Source organism: Phyllostomus discolor, chromosome 1 (genome assembly GCF_004126475.2).
Source record: "Phyllostomus discolor isolate MPI-MPIP mPhyDis1 chromosome 1, mPhyDis1.pri.v3, whole genome shotgun sequence".
Classification (NCBI taxonomy): Eukaryota; Metazoa; Chordata; class Mammalia; order Chiroptera; family Phyllostomidae; genus Phyllostomus; species Phyllostomus discolor.
This window is the reverse complement of record NC_040903.2, coordinates 63,361,179-63,381,149: the sequence shown is the minus strand read 5'-3', so window position 1 is coordinate 63,381,149 and position 19,971 is coordinate 63,361,179. Positions and strand designations below refer to the sequence as shown.

The window sequence follows — 19,971 nt, the reverse complement described above, 5'->3', positions numbered from 1 at the left end:
GGTATGAGTGTGGTTCAGTTTCATTCTCGTGCATTTAGCTGTCCAGTGTTCCCAACACCATTTATTGAAGATAGTCCTTTCCCCATTGTATATGTTTGTCTCCTTAGTCATAAACTAGTTGACCATATAGGTGTGGGTTTATTTCTGTTCTGTTCTACTCCATTGATCTGTGTCTTCTTATGCTAGTATCATACTATTTTGATTATTAAAGCTGTATAATGTAGTTTGAAACCAGGAAGCTTAATGACTCTAGCTATGTCCTTCCTTAAGATTGCTTTAGCTATTCAGGGTCTTTTGTGGTTCTATACAAATTTTAGGATTGTTTGTTCTATTTCTTTGAAAAAATGCCATTGGTATTTTGAGGACTGCATTGAATCTATAGATTGGTTTGGGTAGTATGCACATTTTAAAAATACCAAGTCTTCCTATCCATAAGCACAGACTACCTTTCCATTTGTGTTTTGGTTCCTTTTATCATTGTCATAGTTTGCAGTCTAAGGTCTTTTATTTCCTTGGTTATATTCATTCCTAGGTATTTCATGCTTTTTGATGCAATTGTAAATGGGAATGTTTGCTTAATTTCTTTTTCTAGAATTTCAGTATTAGTGTATAAAAATGCAACCAATTTTTTATTAACTTTATGTCCTTTTACTTGACTGAATTTGCTTCAGTTTTAGCAGTTTTTGGTGAAGTCTTCAGGGTTTTCTGTATGTGGTGTCTTATCATCTGCAAGGAGTGAGTTTTACTTCTTCCTTCCCAATCGTGTGCCAAAGAGCTCTGGCTAGGACTGTCGGCACCATGTTGAATCAAAGTGGCAAGGGTGGGCATCTTTGTCTCGTTTCCAGTCTTACAGAAAAAGTTTTCAACTCTTTGCCTTTGAGTATGATGTTAGCTGTAGGGTGATCAAATTTCTTAATGCTTACAATAAATATTAATTTAGATTATAACTTGATTGTTGAGGATCAGTGGCTGTGAAAACATTTATAGGGCACAAAGAATGAAGGTTATTTTTGAAATAAAAATTAAAGAACAGAGAATAAATAATTACATTGTTTTAAGAACATTATTATGAAACAAAGTATCAGAATACCATTTATATTTTTTTAACTGCTGTTTAATTTATATATATATATATATATGAATATAAAGAGTATAAAGAACCTCAGATGCCCCTCACCCCGTTTTAAGCCTCATGTATTCATGGCCAAAATGTTGTTTTGTTTCCAGTCCTCCCTTCCTCTCCAACTGTTTGTGGATTATTTTGAAGCAAATCACAAACATCATATAGTTTTACCTGTAAATATTCATTATGTATTTCTAAACATTAGGGGCTCTTTTTATTTAAACCATAATGCCACTATGGCACCTTAATGCATCCCTAATATCATCAGATTTCCACTCAGCCACATATTTTTCCCAATTATCATAACTTACATATTCTTTATATATGTAAATATTTTATTCATTTTCATATTATAAATATATAAATTACTATTCTTAACTCAGGATCCAAATAAAGTCTATACCTTGTGACTGGTTTCCTGTAATTTTTTACTTAAAGAAACTGGGTGACTTGTTCCATAGAGGTCCAGTCTGAAATTTCCCAACTGCATTACACTGGTATCATTTATATGATTGTCCATTTTCTGCATTTCTTATAAACTGGTAGATCCAAGAGCTTAATTTTGACTTTTTTCTTTTAGAAGACTGTATTATCCATAGTCTGTGACCAAATATTATAAAGTTGGTATCTCAAGTGGTGTGGGCCCTAACTTGAAAGACATCCAGGTAAATGAAAGTGCTCCAGTACAACACATTGTGATGCAGATGATTAGTGACTTGACTTTCTTCAAATACTACTTAAAATTATCTCCAGGAATCTTCTGCATGGATCCAGATGCACAAGGGGCATTTAAGGTCTTCTGTAGGTCCAGAGTCTCATGGGATTGGCCCTCATGATTGCAGCAGGCACCACAGGTCACATATTATGCTTTATAGACCTGCACTGCCTAGTACAGGGGCTTCTCTGGCTATCTAAGTTTTAATTATTTAAATTTCATTTTGAAAATGTAGTTGCTACATTTCAGGTGCTCCGTGGCCATATGTGGTTAGTAGCTATCATACCGACCAGCATATTTCCATCATCACAGAAAATTCTATTGGACAGGCCTGTTTTAGACTCTAGAGAGGTGATGCAGAAGTAGATGAACCAAATGAAATTTCTTGGTGTTCAAGTAGATTTTTAGATGTTTGCTAGTAAGTATTCTGTGAGTTGTATAGCTCAGATTTGTGTAGTACTGCCTCTGGTAGATAACTACCTTTAAAAGGTGAATGTTGCAGGACCATTCTTTTGTTGGTGGAAGATAGGATTAGTGTGTTTCTGGACAAGTTTGCTATGGGTGATCTCAATGTCTCTCCTATCATATGGTGTAGTTCAGCTTGCTAATACATGTGCCCATTAGCATACCAGTAGGTGATAAACACAGATAAGGCCAAGCAGTGAAAGAAAAGCTGGTGATGATTGCTAGAGTACAGTGGTCAGAACCAAACACATGACAGTTACCTCTTAAGTTTCTATTTGTAACATCTTTTATGAAAAAAGTCAGTTTTATAGCAGAAAAAATAAGTCAGTAGAGGGAGCCAAAAATTTTTACTCTCAGAAATAGTGTTATACTGTAAGTAAATTTTATAGCTGGTTGAGAGAGGAACTCCCTAAATTTTCAAAGTGTTAGGGAGAAAACGCTTTTATCAGCTCTATTGCCTATAAACATTAAGCTAATGGCTGGCCTATGTACCTTCCTGTTGATGAAGTCGTGTGCCATTTTACTGGATTTCAATTTACTCTGAAAATACTGTACTTTAAGTAATGGAACTCTGCTTACCTTTTACAGCGGAAGTTCAGAGTGAAATAGAAAGGATTTTTGAACTTGCAAGAACATTGCAACTGGTAGTCCTTGATGCAGACACTATTAATCATCCAGCTCAACTCAGTAAAACGTCTTTGGCCCCTATTATAGTATATGTGAAGATTTCTTCTCCTAAGGTAAGTAGGCTTGTTGCTGTTTGCTGTGTAGTCAAAGTTTGCCAAAATGTTTACATTGTAGTTATTGACAGGCTACATCTTTATCCATCATAGGGAGTTTGAAGAGATGTTAAGATTGATATAAGCAAAGCATGATTATTAGTTTCATGGCTTAGAACAGCTGAGTCTCAAAGTGTGGTGGTCCTCCTGGGGGGTGGGTTCTAAGACACTTTCAGAGGGCTCACAAGGTCAAAACTATTTCCATGATAAAACCAAACACCATTCACCTTTTACACTGCTTTGACATTTGCAGTAATGATGCAAAAGTAATGGTGGATGGAACTGCAAGTGTCTCAGCATGAATCAAGACTGGTACCAGACAGTACTAGCAGTTACTGTACTCTTCCCTCCACGTTTTAATCACCAGTTAAAAATAAATAACCAGTTTCACTTAATTTTATTAAATCTGACTCTCGTACAAGCCTTTTAAATATTGAGTCATAAAATAAGAAGTACATATAAGCTGCACATACCCAAGTACGTAAGTTATCTTGACGACAAGCATCGGTATGATTATTGGAGCTGTGAACTAACTAGCCACTTTTTCCACGGAATGCCATTATGTGAAAGAACAACTGACAGGCGATGCTTTTTCAAACTTGGTTATCACATCAAGGAAAACAACGAACAGCCTTTGCTACCAATGATAAAACTCAAGCTTACAAAGAAAAATCAGAGTTTTGGAAAACTTGCATCCACCTTTAAGAGCTTGGAAGCTTATACTAACAAAGACTTTTCTAATGAGATCAACGATAACATTAATAAATACGTATTAATATTGTATAATGAAGTGTATCAAACATTTGGAAGATCTGAAGAAGTCAGCAAACCATTATTTCCAAATGACCGAGTGATGTTACAAACCATGCATGGTAAAAAATCCACTCAAATTTCAAGACAGGCCAATGGAATTTAATGTAATGGAGTAAGAAAAGTTCATCAACATGGTTTCCTATTTCACATAGTAACTATTCTTGAAGAAAGCAGTGTAGTTTCTACATTGCAAAGAGTATTCACAATAATACTCTTATGTGAAAAGGCTACTAAATACTCCTTTTCTCAACTACGTGTTTTTAGGAGGCTGGATTTCATCACATATTCCAGCCCACACTATACGTTGCAGCAGATTACATGTAAAGCAGACAGGAGACTTCGGTTGTCTTCTTTGAAGCCAGGCACTAGGGACACTTGCAAAAAGTATGGCTATTTTTATAAAGTAATTTATGTTAACATGTAATGGGCTTAGTGTTAATTTGTAAATGGATATTTAATTTCTAATACAGTAAATATTAGATATAGTTCACATAAAGAAATACTTTTTGGATTTCTCAAGACTTGTTTAAAACAAAGGGGCAGAAGACAAAGTCTGATAACTGCTAGCCTTGAAAAAAGAGTCAGAATAAGCTCCATCGCTAGTTATTTTGTTTTTTATTTTTAGAGCTCACAACTGAGATTCATGTTAATATCAAATTTGCAGGTAATGTTATGTTATACATCATATATTAGAGTTCAACCTTTAGTGTTTGTGGTATATGTATATAAAAAGTCACCAGAGGAAGGACTGAATCTTGTAATTTAAGTACAGTTATCCTGCTGTTAAAAAAATCTTATCTTTTACAGGTTTTACAAAGGTTAATAAAATCTCGAGGGAAATCTCAAGCTAAACACCTCAATGTCCAGATGGTAGCCGCTGATAAGCTGTCTCAGTGCCCGCCAGTAAGTTCTCTTTATGCACACAGTATAATCCAGATGAAGAGATCAGGCCTGGCTTACATAAAAAAAACAAGCAAACAAAAAAGCAGTTAGTTAAATGCCTGTTGGAGGAAAGAATCCTCACCTCTCAGCGGTGAGCTTCATTCCAAAGAAGTGACCGGCCCAGATCTACGGCAAGTTCTGTGGTCTCACCTTGTACCTAACATCTCATTCGTATCTTAAATGAACAAGATTGTGGCTTCAAAAACTTGGTTTATAAGATAGATTTGGGGTTACCCCTATTAATCATAGGGAGAGCCTGACTGCCTCTTAATAATTGTCTGAGAAATTGATTTGAGACCATGTAAAAACAAAGGTCTAAACAATCAGCTAACCAGATTCTGGCATCTGAATACATTCCTACTTCTAAATTCATGCCTTACACACCATTCCTTGAGACAATAAATGGCTTCTGCTTTTTCTTTTTAAATGCCAAGTATTTCAGAAGCTCCAAGAATTATGACTATACATACACTGTGATGCTTGGAGTATGTTAACATTTATGATAAACACTGAAGTACTCTGAAGTTCAGACCATGTCAAATCATCAGTGGTTTCACCTGCCAAATTTCATATTCTAATCTTGCCTCTTTAATTTCCAGGGTTAAACTTCTTAATCTATGTCAGAACAACCTTCTTCCTGTACTATTCAAATAGTATTCTTTTCTTTTTACACCTCTTCCTACCATGGTATCAATTCCTTTTTCACTATCAACAGACCACCTTTACCATACCCTTTAACAACCCTTATTACACCTGTTCACTCTCTAGCCATTGCTGTTGGTTCAGCATCCAGTGTTCTAAACAGCGATCTAATCTGACTAAATAGGGCAGTCAACAGATGGAAAAGGAGCACAGAAGCCATAGCAAATACAAAGTGGTGCAGCGCATGAAACCCTCCCTCCTTTCGTGAGGCTGGGGGAAGGGGCTGTGGGAGTGGAGTCAATCCTGGGCTGGTGTAAAATGTACTGTCTGAAATGTTGCCTCTGCAGGAGCTGTTTGACGTGATCTTGGATGAGAACCAGCTTGAGGATGCTTGTGAGCACCTTGCCGACTACCTGGAGGCCTACTGGAAGGCCACCCATCCTCCCAGCAGCAGTCTCCCCAACCCTCTCCTCAGCCGTACTTTAGCTACTTCAGCTCTGCCTGTTAGCCCCACACCTGCCTCTAATGCACAGGTGAGGGGAGTTATCTATGTGGAGAAACCAGGCAGCTTAAGGTCACATCGCTGGGCTCCGAGCCCAGATACCAGCGCAGTGCTCATGCCAGCCGAGTAGCTCTATCCACACTGAGACAGATGTTGTTATTTAAACATCTTCCGTGTGAGTGGTGTACCTGTAAGAAAGGCAGTGTGAACACAATGTGCTGTGAATATATACAGACTTTAGAATCACTAAGTACATGTTCTTTAAGACGGGTAGAAGAACTTTCTACACAGCAGCACAGACAGTGGACTCCGGCTGCCTGGCTGCAGACCTGGGCTCTGCCTTTTACCAGGTGTAAAACCTTCAATACGCTTCTTATCTGCTCTTTACCTTAGATGTCTCAGGAATAATACTGGCAACCTATCTCAGGGCTGTTTTAGTAATGAATTAATAATTAATGTGACTGCTAGGAGAGTGCTTGTCTCATAGTGCCACTTAAGCATTTCATACTTCATTTTTTCTCCTTAATCTTTACCTTAAGCCTGAGCCAACATCCTAAGGCCTTTCATCTTCCCACGGGTATTCAAATGGAGGTAGTTTAGTATACACCCACAAGGAGAAAAATCTCAGTGACCTGTATCAGTATTTAAACCACAGAACATATAAAACAATGTCCTCCCTCCTTCATTTAATTATTTAAATAAAAACGTTATTCTGTGCACTGTTCTAGGTGCGTACAGATTAACAAAGTCCAATGTAATATAGTACAAACCTTGTAAGTGCCAGTGGATATCATCGAAAGACTTTAGTGACTCAGCTAGATGAGATTTCATTTCACCATTCTGGATGTTTAAAAAGGAACCAAACGTGAATGGAGTTGCTGTGTGATGCATCGGTGCCTCCCACTCTGACCCTGGTTGACACCTGTGTTTTCTGCCTTCTACCGCAGGGCTCTCAAGGTGACCAGAGGACTGATCGCTCTGCTCCTGCCCGTTCTGCTTCCCAAGCTGAACAAGAACCCTGCCTGGAACCAGTGAAGAAATCCCAGCACCGGTCTTCCTCCTCAGCCCAGCACCACAACCATCGCAGTGGTACGAATCGAGGCCTCTCCAGGCAAGAGACATTTGACTCAGAAACCCAAGAGAGCCGAGACTCTGCCTACGTGGAGCCGAAGGAGGATTACACCCATGAACATGGGGACCACTACGTCCCGCACCGTGACCACAACCACAGGGATGAGCCCCACGGGAGCGGTGAGCACAGACACAGGGAGTCTCGGCACCGTGCCAGGGACCTGGACCGAGAGCAGGACCACAACGAATGCAACAAACAACGAAGCCGTCATAAATCCAAGGATCGCTACTATGACAAGGATGGAGAAGGAATATCCAAAAAAAGGAATGAGGCTGGGGAGTGGAACAGGGATGTTTACATCCGCCAGTGACTTTGGCCCTTTTGTTTGTTTTTTTAAAGTCTTGTATAACATCACCCTCAATCTAAATCTTTGGAGTCGGCATTGCAATCATACGTGATCTGTCTTGTATATTTTGTATTGCTGTTGCTTAAGTAGCAATAGCATGACAGAGTATTAATATACTTTTTTTTTCTTTTGTAAGTGCTATATAAATTTGCCTGGTACAGCTGCAGTCCTCTGGTTGTGTCCTGGACTTTTCAAAAACTGCTTGGGGTAGCTGTCACTTGAACAAAATCTGTTGCCATCCAGGTGGCGTTAGTATTTTAAGAGATGTCGTTGATGTTTTCAAAAAATGTAGTTGCTGTATCTAGCAACCCAGAATTGGCCCAGATAAAAAGTGGAACTTCTTGATTCTCCATATTTTTAATATGTAGGCACCTGATTTGCATATTCATTCATCCATGGACCACTGTTTCTTGCTTGTACCTCTGGCTGACTAAATTTGGGGACAGATTCAGTCTTGCCTTACACGAAGGGGATCATAAAGTTAAAATCTATTTTCTATGTACTAGTACTGTGTACTGTATAGACCGTTTGTAAATGTTATTTCTGCAAACACCTTCTTATAATTATATATAATATAAATATAAATATATATATATCAGTTTGATCACACTATTTTAGAGTCTTAATGCCAAGTGAGCAGATTTGCTTTACGAATTACAGGGACTAGAAATGCCCACCTTCAGGAAATTTGTAATAACATCGTCTAGGCACCTACCCCCCTTCTAGTAGAAAGTCTGTATGTACATACTGTAAATATGTGTGATTGCTTGACTTGAAAAGGTTTAATTTCTGAATGTTTTACCATCCTTGTAAGTTTATAATTTTGACCATGAATTATGGTAAATATAACCAAACTCCAAAGGTTGTTCTAATCCATGCAGCTCACACAGATTGTGACACATTCTTAGTAGCTAGTGTCTCATGTCACTGCACTGGAGGCTACAAGCCGGAACTCTGTCTGCACACATGTGTGCGTCCGTGTGTAAGAGTATGTGTGTGTGATTGGTTGAGATGAATCTGTATGCTGAAGACTAAAAGAAACTACAGACTGATACCTACAGTTCCGCCCACCTGGCTTTGAACCGAACTGTGCTGCATGTTGCTTTTATGGTCATGGAGCAGTCAGGGAGCATGCTGCCAAAGGTGACTGGGAGAGTGTTTATCTGTAGGCTCCTTGTTTTTACTGCTAGGGAGCAAAAAATACAGGCAACTTTTAACTGTGAGTGTTTCACTGGAAATGTACAATCTTTGTGTGTTCGAGTATTTGTTATAGAAAGAAAAGTTTACACAGCTTGTAGAATTATGTTGTGGGAAAATAAATTTTTCTACCTTCTCCCACTTCCTTTTCTAACCCTGCTTATTGTTCCCGTTATCTCCCAGTTCACCTATCATTTCACCCCCCACCACAAACTCAAATGAGTTTCACTGTCTGTCAAAACCTAGAAGTGCTTCTTATAACCAAAGTTTCTTCTCTTCAGAAGTAATCAGGGCAAATGGGGTGACTTGAAGTGAACAAAATGAGAACATTTTCTTACATCAGACATCTACTCGGAAGGGGAAGCCAGAAGATACTATCTCCACACCTCAGTGACACTGCTGTAAGCAGCTCACAGTGTGACTGTCATGCTAAGGCTAAAACCTCTCCATGTCTCCTATGTGTACATTCTGTCCAGTTGTCCCTGGACAGGTAAGACAGTATTAGGTGTACAAGTACCTAGCACTTGAAGTTTGTCCTTGGAAAATGCCTATCTATAATTGCCTCACTTCAGATTTGTACATTATATAATTATTATTTTGTTAAATAAGTTAATCTATTTTTTGTGTTGCTTCTTTGATTATTCCAGGTTCTTGCCAAATATTCTTGGACCTTTATAAGTAAAACTGTTTCACATTTAACTACTTATTTCCTTTACCCCCAACAAAGCTGATTTTTAAAAATGGGTTACCTATATAGCGTTTTATCAGTTAATATGAAACACTTCCCTAAGACTCAATATATTTGTTAATTAGCTCTGTACTGGTGATGTGAATTTATTTATTGAATATAACAACTGTAGTCATTACTAATATGTACTTATGCAAAGTAGTTGCATCATTGGAAAACTGCATTCCAATTAAGATTACTTTTATAAAATATTTTGGATAATCTTTCCATCATGATGAGATGTTGCTGATCACCAGCCTCATCCTTTGCTACAATTTCATCCCAGTAATGATTTCAGAATATTTAAATTCTTAAAGTATAACTGGTATGTACCTAAGCTGCTGCTACCATTAATCCCTTTCAAAGAGTCGTGCTGATGGACTCTAATTTTAAATTCTGCCTTTGGATTCTTAGTTTTTCACTTTCCTGTGAAACATGTTAGTCCAAATCCGAGTATTCCTCAAAAAACTATATTGTAGGACTTGGCATCTATACATGAAAACTGTATGGTGAGCATCCCTGTAAATAGTATGCACTAAATTTGTAAAGAAGAAATAATCCCAGAGACATTTACTGGGATGTTTTACTGACCTGTGGAATGCAAAATTACAGTTCTTTCACACAGCAAAAGCTTAATCTTAACTTACTCAGTTGCAGAATCATGATTTTTGTAGTCTACCTAGAAAATGCTGGAAATGTTAATAGTTCTACTCTGCTTTTTTTTTCTTTTTTGGCAAACCCATTTCAGTTTTTCCCGTGCTTTTTCTTTAAGTTCATTTACGTTACTGTTACAGAAAGGTGCTGCTAAATGTAGGGTGTCTTCGTCACAGTGCACTCGGGACAACGCCACACTTTTAACATGGCCTGCGACACATGCCTGTTAAACGTTCGCTGTCGGCTACATTGAACTGTTTGACAAACCGGATCTGAAGGCATTCACATAAAACAAATAAAGAGCTGGCATCTACACTGTTTACTATTAGTAGTATCAATTGTGACTTTAGGAATGATTCTTATAGTTGAGAATATATTAAATATTCAATACTTCTCATTTGTGGAGCATTTCCCTTGGGGCAATGCCAATCAGTGACGTTACTTTAGTGACCTTCCATTATGTCTGATAAAATCATAACTTAAGGTGGGTAACGGATCTTTTAAATATGAGCACAGCTGAATAATCTTCCTCCACCTTAATACTACATTTGCAGCAATTCTTCATGAAGATCCATTTTCATGACAAATTGAATTCCTCACCCTTGTCCATTTGCTCAACGATGTAATGCTGCTAGTCTTGGAAACTCTGATCTTATTAACACTTTTAAGAGTCACACTGTTAGAGAAAAAAGGTAACTAAGTGGTTTGGGGTCAGTTGTTTAATTTTGGCTAAATTATATTTTTAACTATTTGTACCTCACTTTGCTATTTAAACTAAATGTGATACAGGATTTTGAAGTAAAATGTACTCACTGTTGAATTAAAATGTTTTTTTTCTGTTTCACAGAAATATGTCAACACTAAATATGTTAAAAGATAATATATTAATTTTCTTCCACACTTTCCTGATATTTTTCCTTTTTATTGTATTTTTTTTCCTTATGTTTCTTTGTCCTTTAAGATTGAATGTGTTTCATTTTCCTATTTGCTTTAACATTTGAAGGAAAGAAACCCACTGAAATGTATGTTAAAGGAAAAAATTTTAACAGTATTATTTGTCCTTACTGTTTTCGATATGCAAATATTTTCTTCCGTTTTGCCTGTGACACTTATGTTTTGCTATTTATCAGGAGTAATCAAAAATTTATGTATTTGCTACCATTTTCATCCCAGCTTAGCACATGAGGCTTTATAGACATCATGAGAAGAAATGGATTTAGTGGATTTTTTTTTTTTTACCATAGAGGGAAGAGAGGGAAAAAGACAGAGAAACATCAATGTGCGGTTGCCTGGGGGTCATGGCCTGCAACCCAGGCATGTACCCTGACTGGGAATCAAACCTGCAGCACTGATTTAGTGGATTTTTAAAAATACATTTAAAATTTGGGGAAAGAGTCTGAGCCCTAGAAACAGAAGTGCCACAGATAAACACCATTTCTCCTCAGTCAATGACACCTCCTGGATGTAATGCAGAATGCGGTATGTAAAGAAATCAGTCACATATCTGAGGCTGACTGCACTTGAAATCTTCCCTTCCTTCATTAAGCATCTATTGGTGATCTGCTCTGAAGCAATGACAGAAAACAGAGAGTCCCTGCCTCCAGGATCTTCCCAAGTCCTAGGGTAGAAGTTACAGGCACGCCTAATAGACTAGAATTTTTATGAAGTGCCACACCACCAGTGGATATGGGCCCTAGGGGTATAGAGAGACAAATGTCTAACCCAACCTCAGGGCAGGGTATTCAAGAAAGGCTTCTTCAGCCCCAGCTGGGTGGCTTGGTTGGAGTGTTGTCTTGTACACCTAAAGGTTTCAGGTTCAATCACCTATCAGGGCATATACCTGGGACGTGCGTTTGATCCCTGGTCAGGTCATGTACGGGAGACAGCTAATCAGTGTTTTCTCTCTCCCTCTCTCCAAAATCAATGAATAGTATCCTCCAGGAAAGATTAGAAAAATCAACAACAAAAAAAGGCTTCTTCAAAGATGAGGCCATCAAAAGGTCTTACCTGATCCAGGAGGCCTTGCAGTCTTGTTGGATATAATAGTTACGAAACATTCTTAACGGAAACCTATGGGTGAGAAAAACTATTAGGCAATTGTTTACTTTATATGCCCAAGCCTCAGGGATTCTGGGATAATTTGAATAAAAGTTAACAAAAACAGACGTATATAACTCTACGTCTAATATCTCTACATGAGACAGCCTTTAAATTAGGACTGGGTGTTTAAATATACCTTATCTATAAGGAGGTAGGATGAAGCAAGAGTAAGCTTATAACTGATTTTTTTTAAAAAGCAGTCACTTTGGCCACTATAGGGAGACATTTGATCACTTCTGTGGTTTGGATTTCGTTAATGTTTTTATCTAAATTCAGATTTGATTGTACAGTGGTCCTTTTGTGTTCCTATCACAGCCACAACAGCCTTGTCTGATGCTGGTGCTCTGTGAGACGAAGTTCAACAGGAGGACACCACAGCCTGCCTGTGGGTGCTGGGCCAATTCCCAGCCGTTGGATGCTGGCGATCTCTTTCTCACTAGTCACATCTCTATGAACTGTTATAGCTCGTTCCAACAGATGATAAAAAGTACTGACATTGTAGAATGTTCTTGTTTTTTAATTCTACAAAGTAAAGAAAAGATTTTACTTTTTAGTTTAAAAGCATGGGGAAAAAAACAGTAAAGGCAGAATATCATTTAGAAGAGATCCAAACTTCATTTGAAAGAGGGTTTATTTATCAAATAGTAGCAAAAAAAGAGGTAAAATACTCAACTTAGTTATTGGCACATGGTAAATGTCATACTTCCCATGCCCTAAATTCTTAAGGACCTACTTAGGAACTGAGGAATGAAAATCAATTATTTTGTATAATCAAATTAAATATTGCTGATATTTTCCATGTTAGAGTCACTGATTACCATTACAAATTACTTGCATTTTTTACAAAGTAAAACACAAGACCCCAAATAAAAATGTTTCAGATTTCTATAGGCATCTCCTTTTCGTTAAATTCTGCTAAATTCAAAAGGAAAAATTATTTTAAAGTTACAAAGTATAACCTCATACCACTCCTCTGATTACTTTCTCTGTGTCTTCTGATCCTTGGTGAAACAGCTGGCAGCCTTTTCTGTTACCTTAGCAATGACACCATCCATCACTTGGCCTAACAACAGATTGGTTTTTAAATTAAAAAACACACACAGAACAAATGTTTGGCATTTTCATTTCTAAGGATCATTCTCCTGTATACTTTTGCATTTTACAAATTTTGCAATAAAAAAACCTATACAATCCTTATTTGCCATCCAAACTATGTCTTCTACTCTGGCCTCTCTGAGAGAATCCAAGTTCACGTCCTGTAATGGCACAACAGATGGATCAAATCGCTGCAGCTGTTTCAACTGTTCAAATGACAGGCCAGCTCCCATCATTCCTTCTCCTCCAATCTGTGGTTCCTGTTTAGAGGAAATGAATAAATATCATGAACATCCTACAATTAGTAAGTGTGTGTGCCTGTGCACAATTTAAGTTAAAAGACAAATTCAGTTGTAATTACCACAAGTTCCAAAAACCGAAAAAATGAGTAAATTGCTTTTATTTTTGTAGAATGCACTGTTTTTCCAGGTAATGAAGTGGAAAAGCATGAATACATGGTCACCTGAAGAAGGAGTACCTATTACAGCTTATATGCTTATCAAATACCATGAGAGTGCAAAGGACCTGAGCTTTAGTTAAAAAATATATGGTTTCAAATCACAGCCCTGCCACATTTTAGCTGTGTGACCTTAAGTAACTTTATCTGTTTCTTCATTTATAAAACAGATAAAATACTCAGATCTGAGGCTTAAATAAAGAAGGTGGTATCATATAGTGGATGACATTTCAGGGTATATGGTCCTGAATCAATGGAACATTATTAGTAACAGCAATAGATAAAAATTCAGCTTTTATTTATGAGACTCCCCCAAACTGACAGGAGTCCCTTGGGCCTCCAAAGATGCCTGTCTCTGGCGCATACCAAGTGGATAAAGTTTCTGTTGCCTTTAAATGCATTAGAATATCAAAAGGAGATCAATTAAGGCAGCATCAATCAGTTTAGAGGAATAAAGAATTATCAGGAATACTTACAAACAACTGTGCAAAAGATCCATAATCCTAATCTAAGTCCCCATTTCACAGACAAATGTCTGTGTGTTACTGAAGATATATTTTCTTAGGTATATGTCTTAAAAGCTATCGTTTATTAATCCGTGGGGGGAACCTCTTTTAGATATATATTGGGTATATATGTACATATACACACACAAAATGCCAAGTGAATTCTGAAGTCTTCCTTTCATCTACAATGTAATTAAATTAATTTCTGCAACGAGAAACCATCTCCAGATTGCTTTTTATTTATGTATTCCAATTACCTACTAGAATTCTACACAGGAAGGTATTAAAGTTATACGTTCAATGTATAACTTTACATGAATGAGTATTATATAAATGTAAGCTTAATCTCAAACATCATGGACTAAAAATCTAGTTATAGATATCTTTTCAATAAACATAACAGAAAGACAGTGCTAGGTAAAATAAAGTAAAAGACAGCTTTTAAAATGTTACCTAATTTACATAAGAAACTGTAAAGAAGCAACAATCCTGAGCCATCTCCCCACCTTGTTAGTCTTTTGAAAGCCCAGTTATTTCGAAGTTGGCTTGGGCTTTGATGTGACATGAGAAAAACTCAAAATGTTCCTTATTTGAAAAATCTATAACTGGAAAGGGGAAAAATACTTCTGCAAACACAATTCTGAGCAACATGAACAGAACCACAATAAGAAGAAAGATCTAACAAAAATACACCTGAGTTCTGTGGCATTCTAACACAATTACACAGGGAAAAACTCTGAAGAATGTGAAATTCTCTATGGACAGTGTAAAAGAGATTTAATGAGAGAAATATTTTTGCTTATGGCAATTTGTTTTGAAAGTTTCACCTGACATATTTCTTCATAAAACAGCCTGTGTTTATCACTGCTCTTAAGATTCCATGATGTATCATGTCACACTAAGGAAACGCAACGTGTTCTTACCTGGGCCTGAAGCTGAAGAAAAGGAAATGTCCTGAGGGCCCAGGCCACTTGCTCTTCATTCTCTGCCAGTGTGACTGTGCACGTGCTATAAACCAGCACTCCCCCTGGCTTCAGCAGCTTCACTGCCTAAAGAAAAATGTGAGCAGACTACATGCAGCAAAAGGCTAACTAAACATTTTAAGGAATTTTATATCTATATGATACCTTCCAGATATCTGGGGTAAATAAAATGATGGTCTGTATGATCAGGATTTTTTCCTAATCGATGTTCCAGACTAGATACATGTCATTATCTTGGAGCCTTTAAATCCCATTTGGACCAAGACTTGCCCAAATATGATCATTTGGTTTCACGACTTTAGATTACCAAATGTTTCTTCTTAGGCCAATCTTCTTTTTAAATACCATATTCATGAAACTTCTGAACAAGATGGAGGCATAGGTAAACATATCTCACCTCACACAACCACATCAAAATTACAACTAAGCTATAGAACAACCATCACTCAGAACCGTAAGAAATCAACTTGAATGGATGCCTGACAACTATGGAATTAAAGAAACCACATCCATTCAGACTGGTAGGAGGGGTGGAGATGCAGGATGGGTGGGTCCACATCCATGTGTGGTAGATAAAAATTCATTAGGGATATCTCAGGAACCAGTACTCCCAGCCCAACACCAGGGCCCCCAGCCCAGGGTTCCAGTGCCAGGAAGGTAAGCCCCCATAACTTCTAGTTGCACAAACCAGCTGGGATTGAGTTGGTGGAAGAAACCACTAAAGTCCCATGCAGTTCCTTTTATAGAACCCACAAAAAGACTTACTCAGACTCACTCCCTCTGAGCTCCAACAGGTAACAGTTTGAAAGGCACCAATGGCACAGGGAAAGAATAGAATTTTCTGGCATCCAGGAAGAGCTGGGGGACAGCTTTCCCCACATAGAGAGATAGGCAGAAGCCATTGTCCCTTTTCTGAACCCTCACTCCACAGAGCTACAAAGCCTGCAGGCAGGTGCCATTTCTGAGACTCAATCAACCTGGCTAACACAGTTTGCCCTGTGCTGGGGATCCCCAGAGGCTCTGTCACACTCAACTTATCAGTGAACACAAGCTGTTAACTGTGGTTTTTTCATAAGAATGGCTGATCTTGCCACATGCTCCACAACATCCTAAATCCTCTCAAAAAAGCAACTGGCAGCCTCAGTGATCCCCTAGCCCCCACACCTCTTGCTAAGTCCCCCAGGCTGAGTATTAGCAGCAGCCAGCCTGGCTTCACAGTTTGGCTTTGCCTGGGAACCTGCCAGCCCAGCAAAAGTAGCAGCCATCTGAAGATTGCTTTATAGCTCATGTAGGGTAGCCATGGTCAGAACACAAGTGGGAGCTAATGTAAGCCTGCACCACGTGGGGAACCCTCAGAGCATGAACACCCAGTGTACAGCTACAGACCGTATCAGAGCACCACTACCCTGTCCCCACACAACTGATGCTCCACAAAGGGCAGAGGCTGGTGGTAAGTGGTCAAACCCAATTCTTGCAGATGTCTGGCCTGGGTAAATCCCTCCCATTGCCATGCCAACAGCAATCAAGGCTCAACTACAAGAAGAGAGTATATTTAGCCCACACAAAGAATACACGTCAAGTACCCAACTTGTGTTATAGGGAGGCTGTGCCTCTGGACCTTACAGGACACCTACTACATTAGGCCACACTACCAAGACAGGGAGTCATAGCAGCTCTACCCAATACACCAAAACAAATAGAGGGAGGCTGTCACAATGAGGAGGCAAAGAAACGTGGCTCAAATGAAAGAACAAATCAAAACTCCAGAAAAAGAACTAAACAAAACAGAGATAAGAAATCTGTCATATGTAGGACTGAAACCACTGGTCATAAGGATGCTCAAGGACCTTAGTGAGGACTTCAACAGCATAAAAAAGATCCAGTCAGAAACAAAGGATACACAAATTGAAGTAAATAACAACTCATAGGGAAAAAAACAGTCGAGTGGATGAAGCCAAGAATTAAATCTATGACTTGGAACATAAGAAAGCAAAAAACAACCAATCAAAACAACAAGAAAAAAAGAATAAAAAGAAAAACAATGACAGTGTAAGGAGCCTATAGGACAGCTTCAAGTGTTATAAAATTCACCTCATAGGGGTAGCAGAAGGAGAAGAAAGAACTAGAAATTGGAAATCTATTTGAAAACACAATGAAGGAAAACTTCCCTAACATAGTGAAGGAAATAGACATACAAGTCCAGGAAGCACAGAGAGTCAAAAACAAGATGGCTGCAAAGACACCTGCTCTAAGACACATCATAATTAAAATGTCAAAGACTAAAGATAAATAGAATCTTAAAAGCAGTAAGACAAAAGCAGTTAGATATCTACAGAGGAGTTCCCATAAGACTGTTCTCAAAAGAAACTATGCAGGCTAGAATGGATTAGCAAGAAATATTTTTTTGAAAGTTTTATTTTTTTTAACAGCAGAGAGCAAACAACTAGACAAATACCAACTGAAGAGATAGAAAGTTTTTTTTTAATTAGTCAAGAGTTTTCCTTTATGTAGTTTTTTAAAAAAATTGTTGTTCTATTACAGTTGTCCCAATTTTGTCCATTGCTCTTCTCTGCCTCAGTCAATCCCCGCCCTGTCGTCCATGTCCGTGGGTCATTTATACTTGTTCTTTAGCTAGACCCTTCCCCTTCTTTCCTCCCTTTTCCCCCTCCCATCTCCCCTCTGGTCCCTGTCAGGTTGTTCCTTCTTTCCATGCCTCTGGTTCTATTTTACTCGTTTATCGGTTTTATTCATTAGATTCCTGTTATAAGTGAGATCATATGGCATTTGTCTTTCACTGCCTGGCTTACTTCACTTAGCTAACACTCTCTAGTTCTATCCAGGCTGTCACTAAAAGTAGGAGTTCCATCTTTCTTTCTGCTGGGTTGTATTCCATTGTGTAAATATACCACAGTTTTTTGATCTACTCATTTACTGATGGACACTTAGGCTGTTTCCAACACTTGGCTATTGTAAATAATGCTGTTATGAACATAGGGGTGCATAGGTTCTTTTGATTGGTGCTTTGGAATTCTTAAGGTATAATACCAGCAGTGGAATCAGTGGATCAAAAGGCAGTTACATTTTTAGTTTTTTGAGGAAATTCCATGTTTTCCACAGTGGCTGCATCAGTCTCCATTCCCACCGACAGTGCACTAGGGTTCCTTTTTCTCCACAACCTCTCCATCACTTGTTGTTTGTTAATTTGTTAATGATGGCCATTCTGACTGGTGTGAAGTAGTATCTCATTGTGGTTTTAATTTGCATATCTCTGATGGCTAGTGATGCTGAGCATCTGTTCATATGTCTATGGGACCTCTGTATGTCTTCCTTGGAGAAATGTCTATTAAGATCCTTTGCCCACTTTTTAATTGAATTGTTTTTCTTCCTAGGGTTGAGTCATGAGTTCTTCATGTATTTTGGAGATCAAATCCTTCTCCAAGGTATCATTAGCAAATATATTTTCCCGCACAGTTGATTCTCTTTTCATTTTGATGATTTTTCTTTAGCTGTGCATAAGATTTTTAACTTGCTGTAGTCCCATTTGTTTATTATTTCCTTAATTTCCCTTGCCCCTGAGGATGTATCGGTGAAAATATTGCTGTGTGAGATATTTGAAATTTTACTGCTTATGTTTTCCTCTAGGACTTTTATGGTGTCATGGCTTAAATTTAAGTCTTTTAACTATTTTGAGTTTATCCTGGTATATGGTGTACATTGGGTGTCTAATTTCAGCTTTTTGCATGTACCATTCCAGGTCTCTCAGCACCATTTGTTGAAGAGGCTATATTATCCCCATTTTATGCTTGTGCCCCCTTTGTCAAATATTAATTGACCAGAGACACTGGTTTATTTCTGGGCTCTCTTCTGTTACATTAATCTATGTATCTCTTATGTCAGCACCAGACTGTTGTGATTACAGTGGCCTTGTAATATAGTTTGAAATAGTTCTCACTGAGCTCATTGAGCTTCCTTATAACCATTACTTGAACTCAGTGTCTGACAGTTTACTTGCTTCTGTTTTATTTAGCACTCTTTCTGGGATTCCTCCTTTCCTTTTTCATTTGGGGGTTGTTTCTTTGTCTCCCCATTTAAGTGACTCTTCTTGTTTGTTTCTGCTTCTTAGATTGATCTGCTTTGACTCTGTGTCTTTGTGGTGTGAACTTCTATGGTAGGAGACCTGTGGCATTTAGTAGTACTGTCTCCTTGATCTCCTGAACTTAATGCTTCTGGGATAACCTTTATGCCATTTATATTGGCTCTCTGATTACAATCAGGTTTTGATTATCATTGGGTCATTCTTTGGTGGGTCATTCCCTCCAGCTTGCTGACTAAGAATTACTCTGCCCACCACATCTTGTATGCTGTTGTGCAGGTGCTGTCAGAACAAAACCACACAGCCCAGGAAACAAAACCACCCACAGAAAAATAACCCCCATCTACAATCACACTATAAACAGCAAATGAGTCAGTTTAATAAGGGCGTGAAGAGATTAAGACTACTATGAAAAAGGAGAAATGAATATGAGATGACTAAGTGAAAGAGAAACAATTTTGAGAAGGCAGAGGGAAGAGTAATAGTAAGAGTAGGGAATCACAGCAAGGCGATGAAAGAAAGCAAAATTTGCATCATAAATAAGAAAGGGAATGAAGAGGGCAGAATGCAGCAAGAGAAGGGAAACATATAGTACTAGGTTTAGACACAAATTTTAAAAAGTATATAGTGAGAGAAAGAAAAAGAAAAAATAAATAAATAAAATAGGAACCAAACTGTAGAAAAAGATTCAACATAGCAC

General features: G+C 38.1%; 2 protein-coding genes across 14 annotated transcripts in view; one reads left to right on the top strand and one right to left on the bottom strand.

Moving 5' to 3' along the window:
• The window catches only part of CACNB2 (calcium voltage-gated channel auxiliary subunit beta 2), a 328,309-nt gene extending 317,376 nt beyond the window's left edge, over positions 1 to 10,933 (top strand). For 4 of the 13 annotated variants that reach the window (XM_028505924.2, XM_028505928.2, XM_028505929.2 and 1 more), the window contains 4 exons: positions 2,892 to 3,043; positions 4,703 to 4,798; positions 5,827 to 6,012; positions 6,929 to 10,933. In XM_028505924.2, the coding sequence (XP_028361725.1) occupies positions 2,892 to 3,043; positions 4,703 to 4,798; positions 5,827 to 6,012; positions 6,929 to 7,423 (929 nt within the window). In that variant the 3' untranslated portion in view covers positions 7,424 to 10,933. Of the gene's footprint in view, positions 1 to 2,891; positions 3,044 to 4,702; positions 4,799 to 5,826; positions 6,013 to 6,924 lie in introns of all 13 variants that reach the window. The other 9 variants (XM_036023641.1, XM_036023663.1, XM_036023671.1 and 6 more) reach the window with 3 other exon arrangements.
• A 1,817-nt stretch (positions 10,934 to 12,750) lies between these two features.
• NSUN6 (NOP2/Sun RNA methyltransferase 6) overlaps positions 12,751 to 19,971 on the bottom strand; it is a 51,031-nt gene continuing 43,810 nt past the window's right edge. The window contains exons 10-11 of the mRNA XM_028506429.2: positions 15,119 to 15,244; positions 12,751 to 13,492 (exon numbers count right to left, since the gene is read on the bottom strand). Of these exons, the coding sequence (XP_028362230.1) occupies positions 13,265 to 13,492; positions 15,119 to 15,244 (354 nt within the window). The 3' untranslated portion in view covers positions 12,751 to 13,264. The remainder of the gene's footprint in view (positions 13,493 to 15,118; positions 15,245 to 19,971) is intronic.